The 22,345-nt window shown below is 40.3% G+C and overlaps 2 protein-coding genes across 3 annotated transcripts; both read left to right on the top strand.

Annotated features, from left to right (window-relative positions):
• Positions 1-102: 102 nt before the first annotated feature.
• On the top strand, positions 103-7,853 carry LOC309698764 (uncharacterized protein). 2 transcript variants are annotated; one of them, XM_082521438.1, is made up of 3 exons: positions 103-193; positions 3,211-3,277; positions 4,252-7,853. In XM_082521438.1, the coding sequence occupies exons 1-3, from the start codon at positions 140-142 to the stop codon at positions 6,807-6,809; spliced, it is 2,679 nt and encodes an 892-aa protein (XP_082377564.1). In that variant the 5' UTR covers positions 103-139; the 3' UTR covers positions 6,810-7,853. The 2 variants fall into 2 exon arrangements, with proteins under 2 accessions (XP_082377564.1, XP_082377565.1); XM_082521439.1 differs by having other exon boundaries at positions 128-286.
• Positions 7,854-7,934: 81 nt separating this feature from the next.
• On the top strand, positions 7,935-21,726 carry slc52a2 (solute carrier family 52 member 2; the record flags this gene model as incomplete). The annotated part of the gene is made up of 9 exons (XM_082521925.1): positions 7,935-8,387; positions 10,968-11,838; positions 11,922-12,045; positions 13,942-14,150; positions 14,275-14,335; positions 14,468-14,577; positions 19,922-20,947; positions 21,267-21,390; positions 21,517-21,726. Exons 1-9 carry the CDS (start codon positions 8,258-8,260, stop codon positions 21,724-21,726), a joined length of 2,865 nt encoding a protein of 954 aa, XP_082378051.1. The 5' UTR covers positions 7,935-8,257.
• Between the last annotated feature and the right edge of the window lie 619 nt (positions 21,727-22,345).

The raw sequence follows: 22,345 nt of genomic DNA, 5'->3' as shown, positions 1-22,345 counted from the left end.
GTTGAAAATCTGTCGTTCCCAGTTTCTTCTTCTGTGGGGCTTCACGGCCGTTTCGCAGCAATGATTCGTTGAGACCTCGACAAATGCCCGCCTTCTGTAAAACCAGCCAATCGTTGCAGCGCACGGTCTCCACCCCTTCATGGTGTATTCTGAGAGGGAGCGTGTCCCAGGCACCTGGTATTTTTGTTTCTGGGTAAGAACTTGTACTACTAAATCATAGATTTACAGCGCATACAGTTCAAATTATTTGGGAACGCTACAGAACCCAGCACATCTTTCTGCTCAGGTATTAATCACGGATTATTGCACTTTTGCATGCTTAGTTTTGTGCTAGTAAAGTAGGTGCTAATAGTAGCATGTTGCTCAGAAGGCTAGCATTAGCATGTAGATTTAGTCCAGCATTAGCATTCACTTAGAGATGTAGCTACAATCCTTTTTTTCCGAAAAACCTGCTTATAACGCCATTAAATCACAGGAATAGTCACATATTTCGATGTATTTATACATGTTAGGGATTAATTATGCATGTTTACTGATAATAAAACACACATAGTATCCAATAAGGATTCTTTACATAGCTTAGCCCCTCTCACAAGATAAATTAGTATGTGATATACATGTTCGTCATACAAGTGCACTTAAATATATTATTTCTGCAGAATGTTTAGTTGTTGTTTTGTACTTTTGATCTGCTATGACATGCACCCCTGTAGTATTTAACAGCCATAGATATGGTAATTTTATTTATTCATCTATATTTTGACTAGTTATAATTACAGACCAACTTTTTAGAAATTCACTTTGATAAGTAACATCTATAATTAGATACCCAGAGATCTTTTTTATTTTTCAACATGTTATTAATAACTTTGTCTTTGCATAACTTTAATAGCTAGTCAAAAACTTATAACTGACATGTATTCAAACACCATTGCAGGCATTTATATTTTATATTTTTATTTTATAATTTACATGTTTGTTACCTACTTTAGACTAGTTGTAGTTCTCTTTAATTCAGTTTTAATCAGTTAAAAATAATTATGATGATCACTTAAGTTGCTCCTGAAAACAGTGTTTACTGTAGATCATTAAATGTTATTTGAGAAGTAAAAATTAAACTATGAATATGTCGTTTTGGAATTTTAACTAGTTAGAATATATGTCACACAGTTTTGTAACATTACATTTTTTACTAGTACCAGCTATATTTAGAAAAATGGGTAATGGGTACAACAAATCACTGTAACATATGTAAACATATGTGGAAATGTAATATACAAGGTAAAAACTGAGTTTCTACAATTCTAACAAGTTTGAAAGTCAATGTTTGATAGGACCATCTATATTCTTCAATGCAGCCTTGATTGTTTTAGACATGCTTTATTGTCATTTCTTTAAGAAATCTTCTCCAGGCTTCTTGAAGGGCATTCAAAGGTTTTCTTTGGAAGTTGCTTGCTCTTTGTTCCGTTCTCTGCCAATATCATCCCACACTGCTTCAGTGATGTTGAGGTCAGCCTGTGACTGATAGTGTTCAGTTGTGTGCTTTTCTATCCAGGTGTGCTTTTACTACATTGACAGGGATCATTGTCATGCTGAAAAATGAAGTTGTAGCCAATCAGATGCTTTCCAAATTGTATCGCATTGTGGTAAAAATCTGTGTGCATTCTATCAGTTTTGACAAGATCCAGCTTCCTCAGATTTATTAAAGACACAACGCACACCATGCTGAGATGTACTATATCTCAGCATATATGTTTGGACAACAGCTCTTTTGGAATCACCTTGTTCATCCAAAAATACTATTATATGTCTGTCAGACTGTGCTATCATTGTCATTTTTCATAAGCTCAAACAAACTAAAACTAAATGACAACACATAATATGTTTTGTGACAGGCTGCTAATAAGTAGTCTGATATGTATAAACATGCTGTCATCGCTTCACTTAGATTTGTTTTTATACTCAAATAATTCAATAATTAAGCTAAATGGCTTGAAAACAAAAATACTCTGAAAGTGGTACAGAAATGGATGAAAACGCTCCCAGTGTCCAAAGAAACACTTTGAAAGAGCTTCAGAAAGCCTGGTAGTGTTGAAAACCACTTTAAAAATTACAGGAACGTCTGGTTGAGACAACATACAAAGAGATGGGGGATTGAATCACAGATGAACAAATGAACTGGGCATATGCTTGATAAAATACAGACATATTAGAAATGTAGTTGCTGATATATGCAGTTCTTACAAGTGAAAAGTAAACTGTTTCTCTGTGTGAAAATGTAATTTTGTAAAAACAAAGAATTTAATGTGTTTTCTTTGAAAGTCAGATTGTTAGTAATCAGTCTGATTGATTAACTGAAAAGATTCAATTTAGTAACATGAAATTTTATTATAATGAGAATAAAATATAAACAACTTGTTTTATTTTTTAGGGAATACAGAGTGTCAGTGTTGTTTCTTTGCAGATGCTTAAAGCAAAGTCTCACATTTGTCTGAAAAAACTCAGGCCAAATATTTTCATCTTTATTAGAGTTATGTCAAATTTCAGGTCCATTCTGAAATAATAGTTTTCTGAAAAAAGCATTTTAATGGATGATGGTAGTGGTGTTGAGCCATAGTACCCTAAATATTCGAAGGGCCGTGCTCAAGTAGTTTTCCAGATAGTGAAATTTCAAATTCCCTCTGAAAAGATGAAAACTAATGACAGTAGGGACCTGAAATTTTTAACACTAATGTGATTTTTTTTCAGAGAAATTTGACATGGCCTGGATCCAAGACATTTTATGAAAATACAAAACATAAAATAAAACGACATGATGCGATAAGGAAATGGTTGTTACTTGTTGTTTGTGCCATGATGCACTTTTTCTCACTGTGATGTATTAGAACTATTACTCTTTATGGGTTTTAGTAGGGGAAGATAAAAAATGTGCAAGAAAAACGTAAATAATTATTATTAAGATCATAACATTTTGAAATATCAGCTACAGTTTTAACTGTTTAGTTTCAGTCATTCATCTTCATACAAATTTAGGACAAATTTGTCATTGTAAAAGCAGGGAAACGTTCTCGTCCACTGTTATTTTGTTTGGTCTGTCAGATCTTAATCATGCTGATTTGTCATGCATTATCCATCCAGTTTTTGTCTTGAAAGCGTCGTCTTCTGTAGACTGAGGACTGAAGAATTTCATCTCTGTCTCTTTTAAAACAGCATACAATGGAGGATGGTCAAGATTTTTCTCTTTGTGGGAAAGCAGCTGTGACTGAAGCCAATCTAAGTAAGTCTGAATGCATTGCAAGTAAACAGCTACTTAGTAAAGCTTGTATTTAAGTCACTTTTGCTGATAAACCTTCACATAGTGACTGTGCCTAATACTAGGGCTGCACGATTAATCGTTAGAAAATCGCGATCTCGATTCATACTTATGTGCGATCTCATTTCCAAATGACAACGATTAAAAAAAAAAAAAAAGATGACGACGACGATTGTACCGCATTTTGATCCGGGACGTAATCTGTATGAAAACAAGTGCTCACTCTTCCTGCTCAACAAATGACAAGGGCGGAGCCTTATACCACGTGATACAGAAGCTGTGCCGTGTGATGCTAAAATTAGCAGGGAAAAAAAACAACGGCGAGCACGTCAGGGATGACGAGAAAGTGACAGGAGAAAATCCGTCCCGGTCAACCACCCAAACATCAATAACGGGAACCTTATACAGCGCTTCCCTATACCCGTCGAACTCCCGCAGGCACAAAGAAATTACGGAGGCTATCACTTATCACCTGACCAAAGATATGGCTCCCATCAACACTGTGCAAAACGAGGGATTTAGGAAAATGATCAACACCCTAGACAAACGCTACACAGTGCTGTCCCGCAACTATTTTTCTATTGTTGCACTACCTGCTCTATACACGCAGTGTCGAGCAACGGTGGAGACGGAATTTCAAGCAGTACAACATTTTGCGGCAACAACAAAACGTGAGACATTTGTTGTTTTTATGTTTATTTATTGTTTTTATGTTCAGTCTCAACTGTTACGAAGTTGATGTGCAGTTAATAAGTGCAATAAATATTTATACTGGAAAAGAAAATCGTGAGAGAATCGTGATCTCAATTCTAAGCCAAAAAATCGTGATTCTCATTTTATGCAAAATCGTGCAGCCCTACCTAATACCAGTTCATTTAAAAAGCCTTACCTCTTCGTAAAGGTTTACATTTCTGATTACTTTGATTTCTATTTTTCAGGAGATGAATACTACTGGAAGCTCGTTGCGGACTTCATTGGTCCTCAATCAGGAGAAGAATTAGAGCTTGAAAAGGGCCCCTGCAAGAACAGATTTATGATCCAAGTAGGACTTTTGAGAGAGGACAATAATTTTCCGTGGATCGCCATTGTGGATTGGCTCAAGAGGATCTTCCCCGCACATCAGTCAGCAGATTTTCGCCGTTTGATTGGAAGAGGCATTGCCACAACACTGAGTCTTGGATATGATGCAAGGCTGGTCTTCCTGGAATCAGATGTCAATTTTAATTTTGTTGGACCAATATGTGATAGCATTGGAGTCGAGCGGCAAGATCTTTTGGAAATGAGAGATTTTTCAGATCGGGCAAAGTCGATCGAAGTCACAAACGGCTTGATTCTTGAACTAAGCAACTTTGTGAGCAGGGAGAAAATCTCCCCAATTGTTCTAGTAAGTTGGCTTAGAAACTTCAACTCACAGTACTGTAAGAATGGCAATGTTCAAAGGGCATATCAAGTCCTCAAAGCCAAAATAAAAAAGTTAAAGGCGTTTTGCTGCAATTCAGAAACAAGAAGTAACAGGAGGAATGCATTGGTTGAAAATATGCTTCAAAGTCCGTTTGAACTGGTTCAGATAAAAGAGCCAAAGCTTATTGTAAAGAAACGCATGAGAAGAGATGAGAGCATATATTATGAAAAAGTTATAATCAAAGAGGAAGACGAGATTTTTGAAATCATGGAAAGTGAGGAGCCTGAGATGGACAGAGATGAAATACGAGGACAAAACGATCATGCTGCTGTACATAGAAATTATGAGGATATGGATGTTTCCAACAGTGGAGACGAAACCTCGGGTAACACAGCAGAGTCTATGACTGTTCTTGACATCGCAATGCTGACTGTCCATAAACTGTCCAGTGTGTACAGTGGGAAAACAGAAGTGTGCAAGCAGGTTTCCCTGGATCTCCTTAAAAATCAGTACGCTCTGACATTCAAAGACAATCCAGCTATGGCAGTGTTTGAGAAGAAGCTCGAGGCAATGCATGAACACATTTCCCTTGTCTCTCCTGTCATGTTTCTAAACTACAATGCCAATTTCCTCGTTGATGTTCACGATGTAGTGGAACAGCACATATTTGACTTTGAAAAGGAGATCATTGAGTCAGCGGGAGAGAAACTAGGCCGTGATAAGCTCCCTAAATTCAAGAACTTTGTCAATTTTCCAGAAAGCGCCACCTCACGGTATATTCACATGGCTTGTGATATCCTGAGCCCTCGCACCCCCGAGAAGAAAAACTACAGGAAGTACTGGGTGGCTTTCTGTGAGGAAAAGAATAATCCCTCCAGACTGGCGGTAAATCACTCAAACAGATTCAACACCTACTTTGAAGCTGCTGCGGGTCTTATCCACCACCACAAAGAGATCGCTCTCTTCTTCTCAGATTTGCTGTCGCTGAACAATGATAAATGCCCGAACATTATTCTGGAGAGTGTTGCCGCAGATGCGAACGACACTGTGATTCAGAGCCTCGTATGTGTTCTGGCAATTGTGTACTGCAAAATCCTCGGTCCTTACTGGCAGCTTCTGAAGAGTGGAGGAGAGTACGCTCTCTACAGCCAGTACTTACTCTATCTCTACCAAAAATTTCTCGATTGGTCCAAAGATCCTTCAACTCTGCTGGAACCAGAGGAGGCTACGGATGTCTTTCTGCAGTACCCACTGCAAGAGAAAACCTTTGACGGAGTGTTTCACTACTGTGGGCAGTGGCACACGAATCGAGATCTGATCAGAGCTTGCTTGAAGAGGACGATAAAGGTGATTGCTTCAGTCACTGAAGAACACCTCAAGGATTTTCTGCCAGGAGGAAAATTTTCCCAAATTCCTTCCACCAATTTGAGCTTGCAGTTGGTCAGTTGCACATTCTCTGTTTTGATGGCGGAGTACCCCTTTGGCCACACATACCCCTACAAGAGGAAAAGGCCTGAGAAGTCAACAAAGTACTCTGTAGATGAGAACTTGTCATCAGGCAGCTCCCAAGAAGACAAATACCAATCTGCTTCATCTGATGAGAGCTCTGACGACTCTGACTTTTCCATTTTGGAAGTTAGAAGGAGGACCTCAAAAGAAACCCGCAGTCCACAGATGAGAAAAGGTTATGCCAGCAAAATAGAAAAGGCAATAAAGGTGTACGAGGAGATAGAGGAGAACATGGACAGGGATTACATAATAGCTCAAGTGAATAGAAACGGAGGGCCATGCAAAACTCAGCAGGATGTCGATAAAATGATGCTGCGTTTCGATGGAAAATCCCGAGCTGAGAAACGGGAGGGGCTGCGCTGCGAGATCGTGTATCAGAAAATGATTCTGAACAACACAAACTCTCACCTGGATATGGTTTTCCACAACAGCACACAAATGGCACTGAAGCTGAAGCTTGCACTTCCGCGCGTAAAGCCTGGCTACTCTATCGTTTTGGCGCCTAGAAGGACCAAAAAGAAGCCGGTGCTCCAGGACACGACGGAAGCTGCGACCGGTCCGAGTCAAAGCAGCAGCGGCACATGAGTGCTTTAACTGTATGATATCTAGAGAAGAGGTCAAGAGGATGAAATCTTATCATGTGACTTCCTCATGTGACTGCATGGCTTCGGACTAAGCAAAAACACACTTATCACATAATGTATTATTTTGTACATGCCATTAGTTGGAAAGACTGGATATTTTTATAAGTTTTTTTTTTTTTTTTTGCAATAATGTCGATGAGTTTGTAACTAATCCTTACATAAAAGATGTGAAATTGACCACTGTCAAATTATTTTACTTAATTTATCAACCAAACGACAAAATGTCTGGATGTTGTTGTTGGTGACCTCGTGTTTGTCAGATCTGAAGGGCATTTGTGTTTGTATCACAAGCCTCAGTGTGAGTGAGTTAATCAGCGACAGTTAGTCGCGTCAAGTTGAGCTGAGTTAATCATGTCAACGAGTTCATGATCATAAACTCTTGCGCCGCCTTGTCCTTTAACCCTTGTGTATTGTTTGGGTCTGCTGGATCCATTTTCTGAATTCACTATAAAGAAAATCATTGTGTTTATTGTTTTAACCTTAAACTCAGAACACAAAACAACATAAAGGGTTAAATAAATCTAAATTATTTAAAGCTAAATAAACACCACACAAAGGTAAAAAACAAAAATAGGGTGGCAGTGGGATTGCTGTATCGAAAGTCATAGTATTGGGATCTTCTCTCTTTTTTTTTTTAATTATTAAAATGCTAGAGAAGAGCAGCAAAGCCCATTGTTTGGCTGAAATGAATCTAATTAGCTGTTAAAGTAGAGGGCGATAGTGTCGCAATTTAAGCAACAATCAGTGTTAACTTCCCACAAAAACAAAAAAACAAGCAACCCCCCCCCCCCTTTAATTATTTTAAAGGTAACAGTTGTTTACAATGAGCCGTCTGTGAGTTGCCCGCTGGATCGCAAACGAGAGAACTCCAAGGCAGATGGTGCCTTCACGGTTGTCGGAATGTCTAGAATTCCTTATCGAGTATGAAAACGCTCCAACAGAGTTAATGTCCAAACGTGTTATATTATACGCTGCTTTAAAAAATTTGGAGCTTGTATGTGTCAGAGAACCACTGTAAGAATAGGGAAAACCCGCGGTGCTGTAGGAAATGGCAGCATACCAGAGAGCGGTAATTAAAAATGACTTGGAGGTCATAAACCACCTTTACAATTCACGATACAACTTTGCAGCGAACCTAGTGTGGAATGTGTGCTTTGCTTAAGTAGAAAAAATGCAAAATTGAAGCACATAAAAGCCGAAATAAAAAAAATTGAAACCGATTATTAAAGTTCCGAACAGTTTCGAAGGCAGCCGAAGGGGCGGAACTTTGCGTAAGCGTCCTCTGTTTCGAGTCACTGATAGGGAGGTATGGAGGAACACGCTGGACACAAGCTGAGGCAAGCGTTTTATTAGCGTTTCTCTGTTGAATTAGCCGGACTAAGCGCGACCATGTCCGGTGGGTGGTGGAGCAGTGCCGCGGTGAGCCACGGGCTCATGGCTCTGTTCGCCATGGGTTCCTGGATTTCTGTCAACAGTCTGTGGGTCGAGCTCCCGGTGATTGTCGGCGTGCTGCCCGAAGGTAGGTTGTAGGAAGCTCCAACAACCCCACGCTTCCCCGCTTTGACCTTTCCCCTACTAATCCATAGCGTGTATCACAGTGTTTCCACATTATTTGAGTTCATTGGTTTTATTATATAGGCTCTGGAGGCGGTGGTGGACAATAACAGCTAGCTCCACCTTATTGTTACATTATCAGTCTATGCATTCAAAATTGGTTAGGTGTAGCGTTCAAATGTAGTTGTGTTTTCGAGTTTTTTAAGAGATGGCGCTCTTACTTAGTTCCTGAGCTGTTGTTAATGTGCAGGTTTAGACTTTACATACTAAACTGCTAAACCTGTCATCATTATCTGCAGTATAGTTTATAGGCTGTTATATCCGATGTTATGTAGTTATAACTCCTGCATTAACACTGAAATGCTTCAGTGTTATATATTTACAATATTATTTCTGAAGCCCAACATTTACTCCATGGTCTCTATAATTTCATTTGTTTTGGAACTTTTCACCACCAAAATTGAAAATTAACTATAACAGATGATACCAGTTTACATTTTAACTATGTTTTAAGCAAATTGCTTCTTTATACCTTTGTCGTAAATGATAAAATAATGATAGACTGAAAGGTAACCTTTATTATTCCATTGTTTTTCTATAGCCACGCTGTACATATTTAGATGTTTGTTTACTTATTACTTCAATTTTGCATACTTTACTATTTTTCCACATTGCCTGGTGCAAACCAAATGCTTCCTATAGATTTACTCATTTACCTATGTACACTCAGTGGTTACTTTGTTAGGTACACCTGTTCAGCTGTCAGTCACGTAGCAACAACTCATTGGATTCAGGTATGTAAACATGGCAAAAATGATGTTGAAGTTCAAACTGAGAATCACAATGGAAGGAAAAAAGATGATTTAAGTGCCTTTGTTGGTGTCACTGAATTGAAACTGCTTATCTACTGGAAGTTTCCCCATGAACATCTCTGGAGTTTCCAGAAAATTATTTAAAAGTGAAAAGCTGTCCACTGTGTAGCTCAGCAGCTGCACAAACTTGAAACCTTAGCAGCCAAAACAACATTGGATCACAGTCCTGTTGTCTAAGAACAGGAAACTTAGTCTACAGTTCACACAGGCTAAACCCCCCCCCCAAAACTGGACAGCAGAAGATTGGAAAATGTTTCTTCATCTGATGAGTCTCAATTTCTGCTGCAAAATTTAGATGACAGGGTCTCAATTAGGCGTAAAAACATGAAAGCATGGATCCATTCTGCCTTGCATCAATGAGGCTGCTGGTGTAATAAGGTTAGGGATATTTACTTGGCAAAGTTTGGGTCTCTTAGTACCAACTGAGAATCATTTAAATGCCACAGTCTGAGTACTGCTGCTCACCATGTCCATCACTTTAGGACCACAGTCTACCCATCTTCTGATGAGTCATGTGTCATGTCACAGTGCTCAAATAATCTCAAACTGGTTACTTGAACATGACAGTGAGTTCACTGTACACTAATGGCCTCCAGTCACCAGATCCCAGTGCAATAGAGTTCATCTGGGATGTGGTGGAGATTCTCATCGTGGATGTGCAGCTGACAAATCTGCATTATCTGTGTGATCCCATCATGTCAATATGGACCAAAACTCTGAGAAATGTTTCCAGCATGCATGAATTCTAAGGGCAGTAAGGGATCCAACCCAGTACTTGCATGGTGTACCAATTGAAGTGATTGGTGAATGTATAATATCAGTATAATAGCCCAACGATATACTGTCAGAATTAAGTGCTTCATCATGGGATGATATTTATGAGAAAACTTCAGTGGGTTCATCACATATTTGTAGGGGTGTTATGACCCAGTCATGATCAAGAGACCAGGTGTATGTTTGTTTTAGTTTTTAAGCTATTTTTTTAAATTATTCATCCACTCAAAGTCAAAACTGAGGTATGAACATAACCGTGGTTTTCAATAAATGTTACACAGCTGCATGTTAGATATAACTAAACTTTATTACAGGCTAAGTGTCATCTTGATCTAAAACTCAAATCTACAACTAAAATTTTCACTAAATGCATTCCTCTGTTTGACACATATTAGGGCCAATCTGAGAAAACACACAAAAAAACACAAACTAAAAATTTCCTGTGTTGCAGTTTATGTTTGAAAATGGCTAATATTCTGTCAGACTGGCTCATATCCAGCTTACTTACACTTTCACTGGTCAGAGGTTTCTTGCTTATATCCATTTAATGTCTTTGTGGTTATCCAAAGGATAAGAGTTTACTGCCTGATGAGGGCAGCAAACTCACAATATTGAACTTACTGTGAACTCAGGGAGTAGGTCGCAGCATCACTCTATAACAAAATAACTCTTGATGCAATAAAAACAGATTAGCATCGTTTAATAGAAACATACATGCACAAAATTGTTTTGGAAAAGCACCTTAAGATCAGCAGAATAATGTGGTATCCTTATTTTTTTTAAAAAGAACACAAATATGAATTCGAAAGAATCAAAACACATTTATTAAACAAAATTGTAAAAATGTGTTCTTATTGAGATCTTATTACTTTAACTTGTTTGTTTTGCTTCTCTTTTAGGCTGGAACCTGCCTGCTTACCTCTCAGTGCTTATAGCATTTGGGAACCTGGGACCAATAGCAGTGACCATCACACACCACTGTGCGCCTGGGCGCTTAAACGAACGCCTCGCCATCCACTGCATCCAGATACTGGCAGTGGTGGCGTCCGCTTTTCTGGCCGTCTTCTGGTGCCACACTGTCATGGTGGCAGGAGAGCAGAGATCCGTACCGTTCCTGGTCTTGACTTTCGTGTTATCGATTGTTTGCTGTACGTCCAACGTGACCTTTCTGCCTTTCATGTTCCGGTACCCACCTCAGTATATCCGTACTTTCTTCATTGGTCAGGGTTTCAGCGCCTTGTTCCCTTGTATTGTGGCGTTGGGACAAGGTGTTGGCAAGCTGGAGTGTAAAACTGTGAACGGCACAGTGCAACCAGAGTATTTGAAAGAGAACTTTCCCGCCCAGAATTTCTTCTGGTTCTTGTTTGTGATGCTCTCAATCTCTGCTCTGAGTTTCCTGGCTTTGACGCGAAGACCGTCAGAGTCAACGCAGGGTTCACAGCCACTGCCACCGCAGGAGTCTGACAGTGGTGCAGCAGCAAAGGATGAAGAAGAGACGCACCGGCTGTACAACGGAGGGACGCCAGTGTCTGAGGAGCAGGTGCAGGTGCGGGTGGAGGAGCAGCCACCGGCTCAGACATTTTGGACACCACGAAACATCTTCCTGCTTGTGCTGCTCGCCATCTCTAACGCCCTCACCAATGGAGTCCTCCCATCTGTGCAGAGCTTCTCCTGCCTGCCCTATGGCACCATGACCTTCCACCTCTCTGTGGTCCTTGGAAACATAGCGAATCCCGTAGCGTGTTTTCTGGCCATGTTCGTTGTCCTCAGGTGAGAACATAGAAATAAAGACTTATTTGTGAGATTTCATTGTTATATTTGGACTTCTTCTCATGAAAACTTGTCTTTTCCAGATCCTCTACACCTCTGGGATTTTTGGCTTTGGTGGGTGGTGTATTTGCTGCTTATCTCATGGCGTTAGCGGCCCTCAGCCCCTGCCCGCCGCTCCTAGGAAGCCATGCTGGTGTGGCTTTAGTGGTGAGTGGGTTCATATATTTCTGGGCTGGGGTGTTACATCCCGTCAAGGAGGCTGAGACACATCCTGAAAATGTCGTACGCAGCCACAAAAACAACTTTGAACAAAGAGTAGATGTTGTGTTTATTATTTCAGCAGAAATAATCTGGTCTGTAAGCCAAGGCCAGAAATAACAAGCAAACAAAGCTGTTTATAGAGGCAACAAATGTTGGATGGGTGATGGGGAAGGGAATGATCCTCTGGAAGTGGTGGCCATCTTAGCTCCTTACGTAGCCTGTGGTTCTCAGTTAGGAGCTGTAAACATGAGCAATTTGATTTATTTATTTAAACAAATAAATGAATCAAAATTACTATTTTTAAGCTTAATGTTTAAATAAAATTAGTTAACATCTATAGTATAACAACAATGGATACATTTCTAAATGGGCATGATAAATAAAAATAAAGCTGATTTTATATAAAGAAAGAAAACGAATTCCCAAATTTAAACTAGTAATTTTAGGGAATCTCATTAAGCCCTTCCTGGTTCGACCCTCAAAGGGATTTGTGTCTCCTCCCTGAGGATCTTTTCGCTTTTAGGTGAATGTACAATGCGCCAAATCAGAGCAAACTAGGAACTAGAAATTTTAAGGTTAAAGAGTGCCTTCATAGAGCCTTTGATTATGCAGGTCTGCAAAAAAAAAATTCAGCTTCATGGGATATTTTTGTTAAATTTTATGTTTGTTATGCTGCTGAATCCAAAAATGATTTCCACTTCCCTCTATCATGTACAGTTTTGCAAAACATGAGGAGTTTACATTAAAAAAAAGCACAACAGCGATGAAAAAAAAAATCAATATTTTATTAAAATGAACCATGCATACTTTTTCTGAGATTTCTTACCTTTCACTATGAACAAAATAAACCTGTTGGGATGTGATCATCTGAGCTCCTCACACCGCCAAACCCACCCTACCCTCCCCCTCCTTCTGACCCCCCTCAATTCCTCACATTTTCTATTTGTATTTCTCTCGAGTCTCACGCTTAGAAATATTAAATTACTGTAAGAAATCATTATTGGATATGTTTTTCTGACTCAAGTATAAGACACCAGATTTCAGTTTGAAAAGGGAAATTGTACACGTACCGGTAATTAAACTAAAAAACTGACGTGATGGAATTTTAAAGAGATTTTTCACGGTTTCAGTGAAAATCTATAAGAAACAGTCAACATATCCTATGCAGTTTTTTGGTTGCAGACCTGCATTATTTAGTACTGGATGATCAGTTGTCTTTGTGTTTAAGAATCAAAAATCCCAAGAGATTTTTTTTCACTTCATATTTAACATTTCTGCATGTTTTTATTTATTTAAACATTTTTCCCATATATAGTCATCACATTTTTTGCTGTGATGCATCTTGTATAAAAATTGTTTTAAATTTTACCCCTGAACTTGTACTGAATACTTTTCTGACCTTTAATAATCATGATTAAGAAGTCTACTAATGACAGCTTCCTGAGAATAATAGCCCATCTTTATAGTGAGCTTTAAATATAGCCTGCTAGCTGTGTTAGTGTCATAAAACCTCACAATCAGTGAAATCTTGTTGCTTGCTCAGTAACGATACCTGGAGCAGGTTGCGATATGCCGATCGGTGATTATAGGAGTGTAAATTACACTCACGCGCACCCAGTTCCTCAGTCAGTGTACTTTATGAAGCAAAACAGTACATTGGTATAACTTTACCTCTGAAAATGAATCCAAATGCCTTCATAAGCAGTGAGAATTGTAGACAGGAGTCCACATGAGTTACAACAGATCTTTAGAGGCCCACACTCCTTCAGTCTCATCACATTTTCTTCTGTTTTTAAATAATATCCTTCACTGATTTCACCTGCCCATTTGTGCCCCCTACAGGTCATCTCCTGGATTTTTTTCACTGGTGCCTTTTCCTATCTGAAGGTGGTGATTGGTACGTTGCTTCACGAGGCGGGTCACGCCGCCCTGCTGTGGTGCGGCATCTCCATCCAAGCCGGCTCTCTTATCGGAGCTCTCGTCATGTTTCCTCTGGTCAACATCTACAACGTGTTTACCAGAGGCCAAGAATGTGTCCAAGAATGCAGTTAGCAGGAGTGAGATGAGTGCAGTTTTTCTGTAAGCACACACGCCTCTCGTTCCTGCCCCATGGGAAATGGCCAAATGAATTCTGTTTTTGTGGTTCCTGAGAGATGTATTGTGTATTTCTTGCAGCTACTTCTTCTTGAGGATCATGTCTCACATGAGGCAGCCTCTCCTGATTCAGAGGTCTCAAGTCTGTGGAAGTAAAAACATTCCCAAATAATGGGAGCATTGTGTTGCAGGATTGGCCATAGGGGATGTAAAATGCATATGATGCTGTAAAACCTTTAAAGTGCTTTGTGCTTTTTATAATGAACCTTTGTAGGTCAGGTTGTTTATCGCAGCAGAGGAGCTGCTGATGGACTTTTCCCATCTCAGCTATCACGTGAAAGGTTATTTGCACTCAGACACAACAGCTAACTTGTTCGTCCTCATGTACTGATGCTGAACCGAATGATTCACTAACTACATTCTTTCAATGTAGAAAGGCAGCATTAATGTTTTATTTTATATTCAGATGTGTTGCTACCTCCTTTTTATGCCAGGAATAGATTTTTTTTAAAACAGATTATGATTTTCTGTTAAGCTCCTCATGAAAATGGTAGAATTTATAACGAAGTAACTTTTTGCAGTCAGATCCATTCAGTTCTTGATCTCTCGGCTGAACTGGGAACACCTTGGTGTTCTCCTGGGCAAGATGGAGGCGGCAGCTGGGGAGAGGGAGGTCTGGGCTTCTCTGCTTAGGCTGCTGCCTCTGCAACCTGGCCCTGGATAAGCGGAAGAAATGGATGGATGGAAAGTTTTCTTTAGATTTAAGTTTACTTGACATTTGGGATGTTATCTTAAGGGAACGATACATGCCTGACAGTCACTAATCAGTGAACAAGGAATTTTATTTCTAAGTCCTTAAAGTAATGATTTTGCGTCTTTGATATGCAGTTAATGTAATTTTACTAACCATGCTGCTACCCAGCATCAGCTTTATTAAACTCTTCTGTTTACACAGGAAGAACATCTGTTAAGCTGCCTTGAGGATTTCGATGTAATACTGGGCTTTTTGTTTTATTACCAATGAAATGTTATTTGGTCATTTCAAATGGATTTTGTTTTATTTTGTTTTTTTCTTCTTTTTACGTTGTCTTGTATAACAATGTTATGAATAAAACTGTTCATGGGTAAAACTGCTCTTTGTTGTTTTAAAATATCAGTATTGAGGATAGTTTGGTTTTTGCGTTTTGTATTTTTGAGCTTGCAGTTTGTTCTGGAAAGAGTTTTTTTTTTAAACATAAGTCATCTACACTCATATGTCATGAATGAGTCAACTTTTAAAATGTTAAATGTCTTTGTGCCATATATAAACATCATTTCTAAAATAATTTGCACATCTGGCATAGTTGTAGAGACAGTAGCTAACATTAGGCTTCAGTCACACAGGATTTGAGACAATCACCAGTTGCCAAGGGAAAAATGTGTGTGAAAAAGGTGTGTAACCTCTTTGGCTGCTACAGATTTGCAGCGCTCGCCTGTGGAAGCCGCCATCCTGTCCGCAGATACTTGCAGAACAGTAGTGAAAACAGACAGTACAGACTGTAAAGTAGAACACTGGAAAACTGCAATGAAAGATTTATTTTAACAATGTAAGAATACTAAAGTGACTTGAAATTTATTTCCATATTTTATAGGCACACAGCTGATGGCTTTGAGCTTTTATCCACATTCACTTTGCCAAATAAAGAAAGTACGTTGGTCAAATTCAGTAAATCAGGTGTCCAGTTATACAATGTTGCATTTTGCTCCTTTGGTCAGTAAACTGCTGCAGTGGTGTGGAGGGATTATCCCTTTTCCCCACCAGGTCTGGACATACAACATCCATCCAGTGTCAATTCACGAACCTGTCACGCACTTAATTCACACGCAGCTTCTAACTATCGTCTGACCATCTTTAATAATTTATCTAATTCTACTCCTGTTGACGCCACCACCAGCTGCTTGGGAAAAATTAGAACGGTAACAATACTAACCACTGAAATGATTTCATTTCAAAATGTGAAATAAACCTGAAGCTACTAAAAAAAGCCAGATTGTGGTTTTTACAGCTGAAGGATGAGAGGTTGGTGTGTGCAAATGTAAAGCCGTTCCTTTAAAGCAGGGTTTAAAGGTTCCCTTCTCATCCTCCAGTGCTTTATAATGCATGACTTGTAGATAAATGAAATGAGTGTACAGTAGAGTGCATTCTTCCCTTGCTTTTGCCAAAGACCACATAAAGTGTTGCCATGGGCCAACTTTTTCTCGTGCGCCCCACTTTGAGAACCCTGGCTTTACATTAATGTAAGAAAATCAGCTGATGAATAAAATTAGCAAGTTACAGCACTTGTTTTTCATGCAGTTTCTGTAACTCAGCCACGTAAACACCCATTTCCCCCTCTGCTCCCATGATCCCCTTAAGCAGAATTAATGGATTCTGTAGATTCTTGAGTGCCGACTCAACGATTCCTTCAAGGCAAAAGAAACAGTTGCTGTGACTTGAAATCCTAACATGTGATGATGCAAAAGCCCTGAGAGTGAAGATATGTAAAGTTAGGACAATGATCAGTTAACCCAACGTGTGTCATGGTTGGTTACATGCTCGCACACCCACTCGCCCCAAGCAGGATTTAATCCTTTGGCACACACACACGCACACACACAGTTTATTGAGCAGGACTTTGGCTTCTCCTTTCCTTTGTGTCTGCAGATTTTTTCAAACAACTCCACCAAACTGAATGTGAGTATCTGCAGCGATGCATATTCTGAGTTTAACGATGAAAGTATTTAAAAATTGTAAAAAAAAGTTTGTTTTTTTCATTATGCTCATAGCCATTTATTCAGAATAGTTTATTTTGAGACTATTTGACTTTTTTTTATAATAATAATGTGTTCATAAGGTAAAGGAACAAATTCAGGGACTTGGAGAACTGTCTTTTGTAGCACTGGTTTCAAACTATTATTTTACAGTTTCTTTGATCAGTGTCTCCACTGCATGAAGTTTCTATTTAAATAAACAATGCACTGATCAGATGTTTTCTCAGGTTATGTAATAGATCACAGTGCGGTAGGTGGTCGTGTTTTGTTTGCTGTATGTTTCATATCTGATGCAGATTGAAGCCAGACTATTTAAACATCTTCTTATACGCTGCATTTTGCATGTAACTTGTTCCATCTCACAGAAGTGACTGTCTGAATAAAGCAATGAAAAGATAAGCTCCTTAAAATAGGAGTAAACATTAGCCCAGTAGTTAAGTGCTGGACCTTTACTGGGATGCTTCATGATGGTGACACATTATCAGATCTGGGATCTTAAGGTTTTATTCAGTTTAATTATTTCCAGTTCTTTGCAGATGGAATGACACAGCTAAGCCAATAAAGTATTTTCTCCATGAGAGCTATCGGAACAGTCAAATAAACATAAAAGGTCACGCATTACTTTAACTGGAAGCACTGCTTGCCAAGTTTGATCCTAATCAGAACCTCAAACCATAAAGTCTTAATACTTTATGGTTAAACTTTTTGTCCCCACCATACACCATTTTTCAGCCTTTGGCTCTCGGAGGAGGCGGACGCACTTTTCTCCTCTTCCTTATCTTTCCTGCTAGTTCTTATGTCCTTGTCTAGTCTCGTGTCTTTTTTGTATTACTTTCCCTGGAACACTCTCTCACAGTCTGTGTCTAAAACCTAAAAGAGAATTATGGATTTGATCAACTGGTCTCTGAATGCTATTGACACCCTTTAACGAGAACTCTGGGCTCGGGAGAGCCCGAGTGCCCTGGAGGGACTTTCCCTGCCGGATACACGATGGACGGGTGGCAGAGGATCGGCCAGGACGCTGAAGATATCTACCTATTCGGAACCATGATAACAGGGTTCTTGCTGATCGGAGCTGGCTTGGCCCTGGCTTATCGGAGAATTAAGAAAGCGGAACTGGCTGTTCAAACCCCCCCAAGGCTGCCCGCTGGGATTGGAACGACAGGTATGACTTCTCAGAAAGGGCTCACTGAAGGCAGCATGGTTAAGAGCTTGGAGGCGCTTATGACAGCAGTGAATGCTCAGAATAACACCTTTGAGCGTATGTATGTTGGATTACATCAGGAAAGAATCAACTCAGAACAACATCTCTGGGCGGAGCTGGATTACACCTCGGATCAGTTGGCTGCGCTCGTGAGGTCTCAGAATCTGCTATGTGAGCAAAAAGAGTGACAAGACCACAGAATCGACGGCTAATAACATCACGGAGAAGCTCGCAGCTATTAACGGGAGACTGAGAGACCAGTGTCGGAGTGTTAAAAAACAGCTTGAAATTCTCAATTACCATCATAACCCGGCTACCCCTTCGGCGCCAGCTCAAGGCTGGAGCCGAACAACAACTCCCTGATAACGACTGTGTTGAGTCTGTTCCTTCCCATTCCCTACAAAGCCACCATGGGTTGGCTGGAAGACCGTTTACTTAGCCTGGCAGGGCGAAGGACACTGTCTCAGCTGAACTATGGACACGCACACACATACATATACTGATACTGATAAGCACTCACTGACGCATCACCCTCTCTACCCCGGATCCAACGCCACCTCCAACGCTTACCTCCCCCATGATGTGGACATCGGGTCAGCTGGAGGCGCAGTCGAAAGATTGTAGCGGTCCCAGATCAGATGTACACACTGGAACTCTTTCCCATGTTGCTTGTCTGTGTTTATTGTGTTATGGTGTGTTGATACCTGTGCATTCCTGTATTATCCTTTTGTGTTGCACATTTCAATGTTTTTTTTCCTCGCTACCTGGCCTGACCTGTCTCCATATTATATTAACTTAATGAAAAATGTTCTAAAAGACACAAACACATTCAACAGGTCCAGCTCAATAAGTGCAATACACCAGTTCAAGAAAGCAAAGGTCCCAGTTTCAGACTTCATCAATATCCAAATAAATAGGTTATTCAAAAATCGCCACTGTTATAGTTGTTGTGATGAGGAAAATTAGGCACAGAGGCCAAAATCACTGTGTCTTTCAAAGTTTGTTTCTCTGGACATTGGCTGGTTTTTCAGTACAGTCCTAGACCTTTGATGCATTCATGCATTAAAGAAAAAACACACATCAAAGGATGAACCAGTGACTTGGCTTTGCAAAACAGCCAAGTTAGCAAAGAACCATTTTAGCTTGTATCTTTAGGCACTTTGTTACTAGCAGCCTGTTGCAAACACATCATTTGTTCTCATTTCTTTACTTGAATCTATGAAATATCAACAACACAACAGAGACAAAATAGCATTATGGTACCAAAGAGCAATTAGATGATCAGTGCATCCTTTCAAGCAAAACCTTTGCACAATACTGCATGACACTGTATAAGAGCTATAGTTTAACATTAGAGGATATGGGGACAATTTTGAGCTAGGCTGAGGTGTTTACTACGGTAACTGCAGTTTTTGAGAGGTTCCTTCCTCATTTTATTGGGTTTCTTTCATTAATAATGTTCTTTGTGTAGAGTAAATCATCAATATATACATTATATGGTATCTATATCATTTATAATATGAGTGATCACAGATATTCTTACAACATTTCAGAATTTTAGATGCTGAACCCAGAAAACATTTAAGAGCAATTTGAGGTCTATTTGTTAAAAAAGCTAGAATGAAACACAACAGCTAATGTTCTGAGTCATCAAATTTTATTGTTAAATATGAGATTTCATTATAAATAAAATAAGTAAGGTCTACTTTAAACATCTTGTTTGTCTCATTCTAGAAACCCACCTAGCAACATGTCCCTTCTCACTCACCTGTTGGCATGTTTGTTCGGTATGGGCTCCTGGGTCTCCATCAACGGTCTGTGGGTGGAGCTGCCTCTGATTGTCCCCCAGATCCCAGAGGCTTGGTACCTGCCCTCCTACCTCTCAGTCATCATCCAGATGGCCAACATCGGGCCTCTCTTCGTCACTCTGATGCATCGTTTCCGACCAGGCACCCTGAACGAGAGAGCTGTCATATATGTGATCATCGGCCTGGGCACTGTAGCAACTTTCCTGCTGGGATTCTTCTGGAAGGAGACTGTGGTTGTAGCAGGTGTGGCTCGCAGCGTGCCTCTCCTTGTTTTAACTTTCTTCCTCGCTGCTGTTGACTGCACTTCCTCCGTCACCTTCCTGCCCTTCATGATGCGTCTCAAGTCTCAGTATCTGACCACCTACTACATCGGGGAGGGTGTGAGTGGCCTGCTGCCGTCTCTTGTGGCTTTGATCCAAGGTGCAGGGGTCGTCCACTGCATAAACAGCACACAGTCTGTGAACTACACCCTCAACATTCCCAACGGTTCTGTGACCTCTAACCTCCAGGCCCAGTATCAGCCTGCAAACTTCTCGACTGAGGTGTTTTTCTTCTTCCTCAGTGCCATGATGCTGGTGTGCCTGGGGGCTTTCCTGCTCCTGAACTACCATCCATCTGTGGCCAGGGAGCAGCCAAACAGCATATACACCAACGGAGTGAAACAAAAAACAAAAAACAGGGAGTTGGTCGAGCAGAAGCCAATGATGGATCCTTACAGACCAGAAAACCAGAAGCCCAGAAGCAGCTTTGGCACCGGCTCTTACAGCTGGATGGAGGTGTTTTATATCTTTGGGATTCTGGCCTGGGTGAACGCTCTGAGCAACACGGTTCTTCCCTCGGTGCAGTCCTACTCGTGCATGCCGTACGGGAACAACGCCTACCACCTGTCGGCCAGTTTAGCTGCGTTGTCCAACCCTCTGGCATGCTTCATCGCCATGTTCTTACCAATCAGGTAAGTGTGCCATTGGCAATTTTAACAAGGTAAATGCTAAAACAATAATAAATCTTCAGGACTCTTTCATATTCTCCATAGTTTTTAATGCAAAAATAATGGAAATGTTTGAATAAAACTTGCTTAAACCCTCTTACAGGAGACACTTTTATATTTTTCTAATGCTATTTAGCTTTTTCTCTGTTTAAGCACAACTAATGTCAAATTCCTTTATAGTTCATCTGGCCCCTCCCCCACAGCTTCACATGTTTGTGCCACATTATATCAACCTTAGAGCATCTGTAACTGCAGTCGGGATGTCATTTGTTTCATTTCACAGATCCCTGCTGTTCATGGGAGCCCTCACAGTGATTGGCACTGGAGTTGGAGTTTATATTATGATCATGGCAGTGCTGAGTCCATGCCCAGTGCTGGTTAATGATACCTCAGGTGGTGTTATCATTGTGAGTGCACTGGTAGACGTCTGTTACTCAAACAATTCACAGTGTTTCCTGTTGGGAGACAAGTTGCACTTCTTTACCTTGTGATAAGCAGAAACACAGCAGCACTCACCTACTTCTGTTCCACAGGTGTTGGCCTGGGTCCTCTTTATTCTCACCCTGTCCTATGTGAAGGTGATTATTGGGGTGATCCTCCGTGATGAAGGCCACAGCGCCCTCGTGTGGTGTGGAGCTGTAGTGCAGCTGGGCTCTCTGCTGGGAGCTGTGACCATGTTTCCTCTGGTCAGTGTGTACGACTACTTTTCATCCGGAGACCCGTGCAACACAAAATGCTCCTGAAGTCACAAAGAAGACACTGGAAACAGACTCAGTAATGACTCGCATGTTTGTGAGTGAAATGAGAAAAATCTGTTTATATATTCCTGCTTTTGCTATGATCCAACGAGTACATGTATGTATGTATTGAGCCAGATAAGTATGATGTTCAACATGGGACAGGTCAACAGTGCTAGTTAGTCTGAGTTAGTCTGAATCCCAGAATCTTATTTCAGTTAGTTTGGCTGATCTTCTGTCTGATAACAGCTTTGGGATTTTCACATGTTCTGGAGCATGAGCAGTGCGCTATAAATTATGTTTAAAAGTGGGGACAATAACAAACTTTGAGCCATATTAAATGGGGCAACTTAGGCACAATCACCCAGAAGTGCGTACGGGCGTTCTGCAGGTGATCCATGCACTAATTTAAATAATAACCATTATTTTGCTGACTGCAGCGCAAATTAGCAACCAAAAGCCAGCAGACCTGATGTGTGAGCAACTTATCTGCGAACCATCTGGGTGAACTCTTCTGCTACAAACTGCTGGGCCTGTGTGGTCCTGGCCGATGGCAGATGACGTATGATCAGGTACTTATTAAAGTCACTATTAGATACCGTAACCCACAGACAATCTATCACAC

This window comes from Aulonocara stuartgranti, assembly GCF_965226115.1.
Source record: "Aulonocara stuartgranti genome assembly, chromosome: 22".
Classification (NCBI taxonomy): Eukaryota; Metazoa; Chordata; class Actinopteri; order Cichliformes; family Cichlidae; genus Aulonocara; species Aulonocara stuartgranti.
The sequence above is the reverse complement of the archived record's forward strand: the minus strand, read 5'-3'. Positions and strand labels throughout refer to the sequence as shown.

Coding starts and splice junctions, on each gene's coding strand:
- LOC309698764 (XM_082521438.1), top strand. CDS start 140: ATGGTGTATTCTGAGAGGGAGCGTGTCCCAGGCACCTGGTATTTTTGT. Junction 194..3,210: donor CCTGGTATTTTTGTTTCTGG/GTAAGAACTTGT, acceptor CTTTTAAAACAG/CATACAATGGAGGATGGTCA. Junction 3,278..4,251: donor TGTGACTGAAGCCAATCTAA/GTAAGTCTGAAT, acceptor TCTATTTTTCAG/GAGATGAATACTACTGGAAG.